This window comes from Alosa alosa, unplaced genomic scaffold (genome assembly GCF_017589495.1).
Source record: "Alosa alosa isolate M-15738 ecotype Scorff River unplaced genomic scaffold, AALO_Geno_1.1 AALO_1.0_unplaced_25, whole genome shotgun sequence".
Classification (NCBI taxonomy): Eukaryota; Metazoa; Chordata; class Actinopteri; order Clupeiformes; family Clupeidae; genus Alosa; species Alosa alosa.
Window position 1 is genome coordinate 1 of NW_025962377.1, and position 12623 is coordinate 12623.

The following is a 12623-nucleotide window of genomic DNA, read 5'->3' on the forward strand; positions in this document are numbered from 1 at the left end:
TTGGTCAAGTGCTCAGGAGCCCTAACCTCATAATCTTATAGTCTTTTCTCTCCAGTGAAAAGGCATTGATCACAAGCCTGGCTGTGTAATGATAGAGCACATAGGCACAGCGTCTCTCTCACACACACACACACAACAATACAGACCCCAGTCGTCGCCAGACCATTCAGTGATCCTGCAGGGGTTACCAGGTGTGCTGGACTCTTGACTGGAAGGGATTTGTGTGTCGCCCTTGACAACGGGGAGGCAGCAACACAACCTCAGCTTCCTATTGGCTACTGAGCTACAGTGCATCTACAGGGCAAAAAACAGCCCTGCGAGAAGAGGTGTAACACACACACTGTTAAAGGAGTTCGGTCTCATACAGAACTACTGAGGTGCCTGAGCTCGGGGAAGGCCTGGCTGACGCGCTAGATCATAGGTTCTCAAAGTGCGGCCCGCGGAAACATGTACAAACTGTACAACTGTAATGTGTGCTTTGAAAAGAATGAATCTCCGTTTAGAGGTGTTTTGTGGCCGTCAGGTTTTCCTGTGATGCTTTGGTAGCTGGAATTGGCCCTGAATAAGGCCTATGCTGATAAGAAGCAACGCACACTGTGACTGTTTGTTCTAAATAAGTTTGTACTTGAAATGGACTGCAGCCAGAACAGTTATATCCCAAATTTGTCTGTTGAGGGTAGAGAACCCTAGGGATTGTGTGTGCATTGCAATTTTTCTTAAGATTTTCACAAGTTTTGCCAGGTTTAGCCCCAGTTATGAATTAGAATGTGTTTAATGCGTGTGCATGTGCATTTCTGTGTGTGTGTGTGCAGACATGGGCAGTATTTCAATTATATGTATTTAAAATATGTATTTAATTACTTTAGTATTTTGCAGGATTGGAAAAACTCAAATGTAGTTTGTAACAAAATACTTTGAGGGATTGTATTTGAGTATTTCAACTACTTAAAGGAGCGATTTGTAGGGTTGTTACTGAACATTCTGTAGGGTGCGTGCGTGCGTGCGTGCGTGCGTGTGCGTGCGCGTGTGTGTATATGTGTGTGTATCTGTATGTGTGGTGTGTGCGTGCGTGCGTACTGGCGCTCACCTTGATGAGGTCCCCCAGCAGCTTGTTGGCCTCGGCGTAGGCCTTCTTGACCTCCTTGAACTTGTGGCCCAGCCCCATGCTGTGGGCCTGGAAGTGCAGGTTGGTGTACTGGCCACCCGGGATCTCGTTTTCGTACACGTCCGCGTTGCCGGACTTCATGGTGGCCGTGCAGTCGAAGCAGGCGTACAGGCCACGCGCCACCTCCCAGTACTCGCTGTAGTCAAACACCTTATCCAGCGAGATGCCTGCAGGAGGAGGACAGGGTTAGTGTTAAACGTCCCACATACTCGACGCACCCGACCAGTAGCGCGACAATGTGACGTCACAGAAGCGCCGTAACCATTTATACTCGCGCGTGGTGGTCGCAACACTAGTTACAATATTCTCCTGAACAGAGGTGTCGCTGTTGTGAAAAGACTAACATTAACTACTTACACAGCAGAAGAAGCTGCAGTAAGAAACACCAGTAGCTAGCCTCTGTGATGGTACTTCAGACTTTGGTTGCTACTATTCACAACTACCATCATCATTATCATGTAGTTTCCAAGGTGTGTGCACGGGTAGATAGATAGATAGATAGATGGATATATAGATAGGTACTTTAGTCATCCCGAGGGAAATTTTAATAATTTAAACAGTTTAGTTAGCTGGCTAGCTAGCTAGCAGCTGGCTGAGTTTGTGTAATTTCCTGAAGTGGAAAGAGATTTTGTTCAGGCCTTAATAGATATCCTTTGTTTGAAAATAAATCGTTTCTATTCTTTCCCCTTAATTCCATGTGTTGCAACTCTCACTGGTAACTTTGTTAACTTATCCAGCAAATTATTAAAAATGCACGACTATAACAAAACACTGCAACTCGCTTGCCCTCGAACTAGTCCATCTTCCTGTTTCCGCCTTTGTCGCTCGCCTGAAAAAGAGTGGTGCGCTACCGTGTGCTACACGGGTTAAAACCCTGGGCGCCAGAGAGATCTACGCCATTTTAACGTCACATTGTCGCTACACCGGCATCAGGTATGTAGAAGCCGGTCGGGTTGGACTGGCCAGTTATGTGTTTGTGTGTTGGAAGCCATTATGTGTGTTGAACTGGTGTGTTATGTGTTTGTGTGTTGGACTGGTGTGTTTTGTTGTGTTATTGTGTTGGACTGGTGTGTTATGTGTTGGTGTGTTGGACTGGTGTGTTATGTGTTATTGTGTTGGACTGGTGTGTTATGTGTTGTGTTATTGTGTTGGACTGGTGTGTTATGTGTTGGTATGTGTTATTGTATTGGAGTATCATGTGTTATGTAAGGGATAATGGACGACATGGCATTTGGTGCACGTTCGAGGTGAAAAATTCCCCAACGCGCAGCGGAGGCACCTGGTAAGTGCATTTCTTTCTATAATGTATCTCCAAGACTTAATGATTTTAGTCATGTGGGCTTTTACTCTGCAAAGCCATGAACATTGTAAATTTTCTTTATAGAAATTAAATTGAAATCTCTGTGAACCAAACACTGTGGCGTCCATTATCCTGCTTATTCCACTGTTGCCACTTGCCCGCGTACACTAACATGTTAATTTCATGTTATAATTTCAACGTTTTAATCGCTAAAACTGTCTTGTTTGTAGAACTACTTCTTACCAACACATATCGGCTAATTTCTCAACTTGCTGGACAAACTGCCGTTACTAGTTCTAAATGGATGGTTGCTACGGCCAAAGGCATCAGTAGCACTCTCAAAATACTATTCATATTCCTTGAATTTCCCCTGGGGATCAATAAAGTATCTATCTATCTATCTATCTATCTATCTATATTATTATCATACTGTATACAGCGTCATTAGCACTCTCAAATATAATATTCATATTATTATCATACTGTATACGGCGTCAGTAGCACTCTCAAATATAATATTCATATCATAGTATTATCATACTGTATACAGTATCAGTAGCACTCTCAAATATACTACAGCTCTGAGTGGGGACTGACAACTCTACCACACACTGCACACACCTCCATCATGAACACTGCACACACTCCAGCATGCACACACACTCCATTACGCGCACGCACATACAAACACACACAATCCCGCACGCGCGCGCGCACACACACACACACACACACAGACACACACTCCATTACGCGTACGCACACACACTCCATTACGCGCACGCACATACAAACACACACAATCCCGCACGCGCGCGCACACACACACACACACACACACACAGACACACACTCCATTACGCGTACGCACATACACTCCATCACGCACGCACACACACTCCATTACACGCGCACACACTCCATGACGCGTGCGTACGCTCGCACACACGCACACACACACACACACACCATTCATCACGCGCACGCACACACACAAACTTGTCCTTCACAAAAAAAGGATGTCTCATAAATGTTCTGTAACTGACACACCTTGCACACATACTAACAAACTCACACACCTGGACTTTGATGATAACAAATGTGGGCCAGGGGCAGGACACACACACACACACACACACACACACACTCCATTACGCGCACGCACATACACTCCATCACGCACGCACACACACACAATCACACACACACACACACACACACACCATTACACTCCACACACCACTCCATCCATGGCCGACGCGCACACACACACACACACACACCATTCATCACGCGCACGCACACACACAAACTTGTCCTTCACAAAAAAAGGATGTCTCATAAATGTTCTGTAACTGACACATCTTGCACACATACTAACAAACTCACACACCTGGACTTTGATGATAACAAATGTGGACCAGGGGCAGGACACACACACACACACACACACACACACACACACACACACACACACAGAGAGCGGACTGCGTGCGGATTGCGTGCGGACTGCGTGCCACTCCTCTCTTCTTCTGCCAGTCAATTAGTGGCTGTGTTCTCATCACACTGTTCTCGCTTGCTTAGCTCTCAAACATGGACTAATGGAATCACTTGTGACACACACACACACACACACACACTGGCTTGCATACCGCCTGCCTCCCATGCATGCACTATTGCACTTGTGACACACACACACAGCCACCTGCCTACCACACACATACAACACCACCACAGACATGCACCACATCTCCTTTTAAATTCCACACACACATGCGCGCATGCACGCACACACAACACACACCACCACAGACATGCACCACACATCTCCTTTCCCATTTTCTCTGCATGACCTCTGTCCACAGGAATTACAGATCTGGAATCAGATGTGGAATCTCTCTCACACACACACGCTCTTGATCTCACTCTCTCTCACACACACACACACGCTCTCGATCTCTCTCTCACACACACACACACACGCTCTCAATCTCACTCTCTCACACATATATGTAGACACTAGATCCCTAATGAGGAGGAGGAGGCCCATGCACACCCTCTCTACACAACACACAACAACACAACAACATGCAGCATCCTCAACCCATTTGCACTGGAGACTGGAGTGGAGACTCATTGGAGAGATAGAGGGAGAAGAAGAGAGAGAGAGAGAGAGAGAGAGAGAGAGGAGAGATGGAGGAGAGGAGAGAGAGAGATAGAGTAAGAGAAGGTGTGGACAGATATATATATGTTAAGGAAAGAGAAGAGATGGAGAGAAAGAGATAGAGAGATGGAAGGAGAAAAGAGAGATAGAGAGAGAAAAGAGAGATAGAGAGATGGAGGGAGAAAAGAGAGATAGAGAGAGAAAAGAGAGATAGAGAGAGAAAAGAGAGATAGAGAGATGGAGGGAGAAAAGAGAGATGGAGGGAGAAAAGAGAGATGGAGAGAGAAAAGAGAGATAGAGAGATGGAGGGAGAAAAGAGAGATGGAGGGAGAAAAGAGAGATAGAGAGATGGAGGGAGAAAAGAGAGATGGAGGGAGAAAAGAGAGATGGAGGAAGATGGCAACACACCAACTTACCCACCAGTACAGAGTTGTGTGTGTGTGTGTGTGTGTGTGTGTGTGTGTGTGTGTGTGTGTGTGTGTGTGTGTGTGTGTGTGTGTGTGTTTGTTGTCCTTTCCTTTCCTTTTGTAGCACTTTGATCACCTGTGCTTGAATGTGTGTGTGTGTGTGTGTGTGTGTGTGTGTGTGTTTGACTGCCTGCGCATGCATGTGGGAGCTCAATGCCTCATACTGGGGTGGCAGCAGAAACAGCTTTTTTATCTGACAAGAAACTAAAGCACCTTCTGAATACTGCATAGCATATGAGAGGAGAGAGGAGGAGGGAGAGGGGGGAGAGAGAGGGAGGGAGAGAGGGAGAGAGAGGGGGAGGGAGAGAGAGAGAGAGGGGGAGAGGGAGGGAGAGAAGGGATACTGATAGAAAAAGAGATAAACTGTTTCTCTCCCTCCATCTCTCTCTCTGTGCAAGGAGGATAAACAGACCGTATCCCAGGAACTCCTCTACCTGGGCGGTCCCTACAGAATATCTCTACAGTTCCTCTTTTAACAGGAACCTTTGGAGGAACCTTTGGGGACGCAGGAGCAGCACATCAACAACGTGAAGAACAAGGGGTCCAAAGAGACACACACACACACACAAGGGGTCCAAAGAGACACACACCCACACTCACACTCGTGAAGAACAAGGGGTCCAAAGAGACACGACACATACACACACACTCGCGGAAGAACAAGGGTCCAAAGAGACACGACACATACACACACGGGAGGGAGAGAGGGGAGAGAGAGAGGGAGGGAGAGAGGGACAGTAGGGGTGGGTAATATGCACACATCGCTCCCCCACTCCTCACACTGTATATGGCTCTTGTGAATACCACACACACACTATGGGTGGGTGAGTAAGGGCTCTGCTGCACACACACACACACTATAAGTGGGGGTGTATATGGCTTTGTTGCACACACACACACTATGGCGGGGGTGTATATGGCTTTTTATCTGACAAGAAACTAGCACCTTCTGAATACTGCATAGCATATGAGAGGAGGAGAGAGGGAGGAGGGAGAGGGAGGGAGGAGAGAGGGAGAGAGAGGGAGGAGAGAGAGAGGGAGGGAGAGAAGGGATACTGATAGAAAAAGAGATAAACTGTTTCTCTCCCTCATCTCTCTCTGTGCAAGGAGGAGAGAAAGGGATACTGATAGAAAAAGAGATAAACTCCCCTCTACCTCCATCTCTCTGTATCAAGGGAGGATTCCAGACCGCATCCCAGGAACCTTTAGGGGAGTTCCTCTTTAACAGGAACCTTTGGAGGAACCTTTGGGGACGCAGGAGCAGCACATCAACAACGTGAAGAACAAGGGGTCCAAAGAGACACACACACACACACAAGGGGTCCAAAGAGACACACACCCACACTCACACTCGTGAAGAACAAGGGGTCCAAAGAGACACGCACACATACACACACTCGTGAAGAACAAGGGGTCCAAAGAGACACGACACATACACACACTCGCGACAGTACGGTGGGTAAATATGCACACACGCACCCCCTCTCACACTGTAGCGGTGTGGGTGGGTGAGTGGGGTGTATATGGCTCTGCTGCACACACACACACTATAGCGGGGGGGTGTATATGGCTTTGTTGCACACACACACACACACACACACACACACTATAGCGGGGGGGTGTATATGGCTTTGTTGCACACACACACACACACTATAGCGGGGGGTGTATATGGCTTTGTTGCACACACACACACACACTATAGCGGGGGTGTGTATATGACTCTGCTGCACACACACACTATAGCGGGGGTGTGTATATGACTCTGCTGCACACACACAAACACACACACACACTATAGCGGGGGTGTGTATATGACTCTGCTGCACACACACACACACACTATAGCGGGGGTGTGTATATGACTCTGCTGCACACACACACACACACACACACTATAGCGGGGGTGTATATGACTCTGCTGCACACACACACACACTATAGCGGGGGTGTGTATATGACTCTGCTGCACACACACACACACACACACACTATAGCGGGGGTGTGTATATGACTCTGCTGCACACACACACACACACACACACTATAGCGGGGGTGTGTATATGACTCTGCTGCTTTCCACGCCGCTGTGCTGAACGACCCAACTAAAACACAACTAACACTGATACAGTCACCGTGGCAACAAGGGGTTAGGGAGTGTGAGACTGTTGTGAGGCAGACAAGAACTCTCACTGTGTGTGTCTCTATCTCATACACACACACACACACACACACACACACAGTAGGCATGTCAGAGAGATAAATGGAAAGATCCATCAGAGTGCAACATTATACACACTTGATTACACACACACAGATAAAATAAAATGAATGGAAAGATCCACACATGTCCAGGCTTTGACCCCCCCACACACACACACTCACACCCACACACCCACCCACTCACACACATTGAATAAATGGAACGATTTGCATTCATGTACATTCTAACCCTAACACACACATAGAATACTTAACCATTCTGCTCTTTCACACCCTATCTCTGGCTCACACACACACACACAAATCAAATAAATGGAAATATTCACATGCATTCACACTCTAACCCCCACACACACAACTCTCTAACTATCACACACACACACGCAAATCAAATAAATGGAAACATTCACATGCATTCACACTCTAACCCTCACACACACAGCTCTCTAACTATCACACACACACACACACACACAGTGCTGGGAGCAGGTTAATTTCTGCTGTAATGTGTCCATTATGGTAGGGGCAATGAGGTCACTCATGAGGGACTCATCCGGGTTCTGACCTCACAACACACCCACTAAACCCCCACCTCTTCTCCTCTTTCCTCTCTCTCTCTCTCTAACCCCTCCACCACTCTTCTCACCTCACCCCACCCACCTCCCTCTCTCTCAACCAAAGTTGCTTTATTAGCATGACTCCCAGACCAGGGCTACGCCAATTTTAAAACCCAATGTGGCCCCTTTGAGTCAGTTTGTTCCCTCTGAGCCTGAGTCATGCTAATAAAGCAACTTTATTGCTTTATTAGCATGACTCTAGACCAGGGTGCCCCCCAACTCCCATGACATTTTTATAGCCATATAATTTAGTATGAAAAGTATTATAGGCCTAAAAAATATTAATAGCTTTACAAACACCGCTAATTTTATGCTGTTTAACAAATGCATAACCAGCACCAGCTTTAAGACAGTCATGACCACGCTTATTTCAATCAATATCTCTGCCTGTCCGCTTATAGCTAGTGCTGTACCCCACGGCTGGGCCCCTCTCACAGTTTTTAAATGGTCAGTAGAGGGGAACTAATGTTGCCTTCATGATTTCCTTTTAAAAGTTTCTTATAAGAAGGAGATATCAATTATCAACAATGACAAGCCAGCTGGAACATGCTCTCTCTCTCCCTCCTCAGGAGTGCAGACGTTCCCAATTAAATGGATCGCGATAATGTTCACGTTAGATCTGCTGCAAAGGAGATAACTAAGAGTTAAGTTAGTTTTAACATGATGTTATCCCTATTTAACATGATGTTTTGACATTGACATTGTAAACATTCTAAGGAGAGTGAAAAGCAGTTTGCAGTAAAGCTAACCAACGCCGCTCTCTCGCCCAGGGAAAAAAAATAGCGAAGGCTCTGATAACTAAATGAAATGCTCGGCGGGCCGGATGAAAGTGCTTGGTGGGCCGCAGTTTGCCCAGCCCTGGTCTAGAGTGTATGGAAACAGAATTGCCAAAGGTTTTGTTGATAGTAACATACAAGAAAAGACCATTAAAGAAAATACAAATAAAATAACTATTACATAGGAAAGAGGGGTAAATCATCAATGTGGGGGTGGAAATAAAGGATCTAGAACTAGAAAACAAGAGTGATAATAGGATGATGGTGTGTGTGTGTGTGTGTGTGTGTGTGTGTGTGTGTGTGGTGTGTGTTGTGTGTCTGTCATGCATATCTCTCTCTCTCTCACACACACACACATCATCCTCCTCTCTCTCTCTCCTTTTCTTCTCTCAGCCCCTGGGCCTTCTCTTCCCCCTCCTCCTCCTATCCTCTCATCAAGACCAGCCTCACTTGCTCCCTCATCCCTTCATCCCCATCCTCTGTTTCCTCCTATATCTCTATATTTTACACCCCTCCTCCTCTTTATACCTCTAATCTCCCTCTCTCTCTCCCTCCCTCCTTCTCCCTCTATCACATCTTTATTTTGTCTTTGCTTCACTATATCTCCCGACTCTGTCACAGCTCAACTCCAGAGACAAAACAGCACTAACAAAAACCTACGGCAGAGATAAATAAAGATCTACTACAGTATCAGAGATTCAAGTAGCGACTAGAGTCAGCTAGCATAACACACTCCAGTACAGACAAGAGTCAGCTAGCATAACACACTCCAGTACAGTCAGCTAGCATAACACACAGTACCAGCCAGCTAGCATAACACACTCCAGTACAGACAAGAGACAGCTAGCATAATACACTCCAGTACAGTCAGCTAGCATAATACACTCCAGTACAGTCAGCTAGCATAACACACTCCAGTACAGACTAGAGTCAGCTAGCATTAACACACTCCAGACTAGAGTCAGCTAGCATAACACACTCCAGTAGCGACTAGAGTCAGCTAGCATAACACACTACATTACAGTCAGCTAGCATAACACACTCCAGTACAGACTAGGGCCAGCTAGCATAACACACTCCAGTACAGACTAGAGACAGCTAGCATAATACACTCCAGTACAGTCAGCTAGCATAACACACTCCAGTACAGTCAGCTAGCATAACACACTCCAGTACAGACTAGGGCTAACATAACACACTCCAGCTAGCATTAACACATTACAGTCCAGTACTCCAGTAGACCAGCTAGCATTAACACACTCCAGTACAGACTAGAGTCAGCTAGCATAACACACTCCAGTACAGACTAGAGTCAGCTAACATAACACACTCCAGTAGCGACTAGAGTCAGCTAGCATAACACACTCCAGTACAGTCAGCTAGCATAACATCCAGTACAGACTAGAGGCCAGCTAGCAGTACAGTCAGCTAGCATAATACACCAGTACAGCTAGCAGACTAGCATAACACACTCCAGTACAGACTAGAGTCAGCTAACATAACACACTCCAGTAGCGACTAGAGTCAGCTAGCATAACACACTCCAGTACAGTCAGCTAGCATAACACACTCCAGTAGCTACTAGAGTCAGCTAGCATAACACACTCCAGTACAGTCAGCTAGCATAACACACTCTAGTACAGTCAGCTAGCATAACACACTCCAGTACAGACTAGAGTCAGCTAGCATAACACACTCCAGTAGCTTACCTCCAGTACAGTCAGCTGGCATAACTACAATCCACATAACACTCCAGGGAGTCAGCTAGGCACTCTGGCGCAACACATAACCTCCAGTACAGACTAGAGTCAGCTAGCATAACACACTCCTAGCGACAGTCAGCTAGCTGATGGCTAACTCAGTTCAGACAGTAGCGCATAACCACACTCCAGTAGCGGCTAGAGTCAGCTAGCATAACACACTCCAGAGTCAGCTAGCATAACACACTCCAGTAGCGGCTAGAGTCAGCTAGCATAACACACTCCAGTACATAACACACTCCAGTACAGACACTAATGTAAGTTAGCATAGGAAGAGATTCATGTAAGTTATCCTAAACTATTTCAATAAAGACACTAATGTAAGTTAGCATAAGACACACAGCACAGAGCCTAGCACGTCTTTGTTTGAGATCCCAGTAAAGTGGATAGAAGAGTCCAGTCGAGACTAGCGTTTGTGGTGTAAGAGTGAAGAGCGGAGTGTTGTTGTTAGCCCAGAGTGAAGGGCATTGGCTGGCCATGCAGTCACTCATCAGGTCAAATCATTAACGAGCGCCAGGGGTCACAGACATTTACCAGCTCTAAAAGGACACCGGTCAATATGACCCAGCAGCGTTGCACTCTCAGCCACACACACACACAGTCACTCACACACATAAAAGCACGCTGAAGCACACACTAAAATACACACACACACGCATAGTCACTCACTCTCGCACACACACGCACATACACAATCACTCACACACATAAAAGCATGTTGAAGCACATACTAAAATACACACACACGCACGCACAGTCTCTCCTCTCTCTCTCTCTCTCTCTCACACACACACAAACACAAACACAAACACACACACACACAGTCTCTCTCTCACACACACACACACACACACACACACACACACAGATGTGTTAACAAAACTGGCAGGAAGAATAAACAAAGCCCAATAGCAGTCCAATAAAAGAGTGGAAAGAGGCTTAAGGCTTAAGCATGGGGGAAATCAAATGCTCTCCCCTCAACAAGCACTGTGCTGCTGTGGGTACGGCAATGGTCAACAATTACCATTCACAGCTTGGACATAAGCCTGTTTGTGTGTGTGTGTGTGTGTGTGTGTCCACATCCTGTCCCAGTGTTTACTCAATGTAAAACAAGTGCCGTTGCTGTAGTAATCATAGTTTTCTAAAGCCGTCATAACGCACTGGTGTTGAGTTTGGTGCTGATGTTTGGTGAGTTGTTGTTATCCTAACTCATTGTGGTGAATTTTGTAACAGTGCGGTTACTCACCGGTGTTGAGTTTGGTGCCATTGGTGCAGGCAACCATGGCGCCCATGCTGGGCTGTGATGTCATGCCGGACATGGAGTCCACTGCGACGTCCACGATGTCGGCTCCCGCCTCCGCACAGGCCAACATGGCCGCCACGCCAGCGCCTGCCGTGTCATGGGTGTGCACGTGGATCGGCATCTCTGGGAAGCGGTCGCGCAGAGCACCAATCAGAACGCGGCTACTCTCTGGCTTCAACAGGCCTGCCATGTCCTACAGGGGGTGTACAGTACATCAGACATCATATACAATTAAACCCATCATAATCAATTAAACCCATTGTAATCAATTAAACCCATCAATTAACCCCATCATAATCAATTAAACCCATCGTAATCAATTAAACCCATCAATTAACCACATCATAATCAATTAAACCCATCATAATAAGCAATTAAACTACAATAATCATAATAAAAAAGCAGTTCAGATCAGATCACATCAGATATCGTATACAATTAAACCCATCATAATCAATTAAACCCATCGTAATCAATTAAACCCATCATAATAAGCAATTAAATAATCAATTAAAGTTCTTCCATCTTGTAATTTTCAGGCAGACAAAAAGATTGATCCAATAAAAATGCAAACTGTGGTATGATATGAATAATGTGATAATGAAGAGCTTAACTGTTATCACTCAAACTGTGGTATGATATAATAATGTAGAGCTTAACTGTAGATCAGAGACCGGTCGGTAATCCTAGTCTGAAATCATGACTGCCACACACACATACACCCCTCCCCCCCACACACACACACCCCTCACAAACACACACACACACACCTACCACACACTCACACACACAGACAAATAGATAGATAGACAGATAGATAGATACTTTATTGATCCCCAAGGGAAATT

At 46.1% G+C, this 12623-nt stretch overlaps 1 protein-coding gene across 1 annotated transcript in view; it reads right to left on the reverse strand.

The window, feature by feature from the left end:
• Positions 1–1077: 1077 nt before the first annotated feature.
• The window catches only part of LOC125290224 (pyruvate carboxylase, mitochondrial-like), a gene marked incomplete at both ends in the record, with an annotated part of 36258 nt that continues 24712 nt past the window's right edge, over positions 1078–12623 (reverse strand). The window contains 2 exons of the mRNA XM_048237136.1: positions 1078–1332; positions 11719–11968. Of these exons, the coding sequence (XP_048093093.1) occupies positions 1078–1332; positions 11719–11968 (505 nt within the window). The remainder of the gene's footprint in view (positions 1333–11718; positions 11969–12623) is intronic.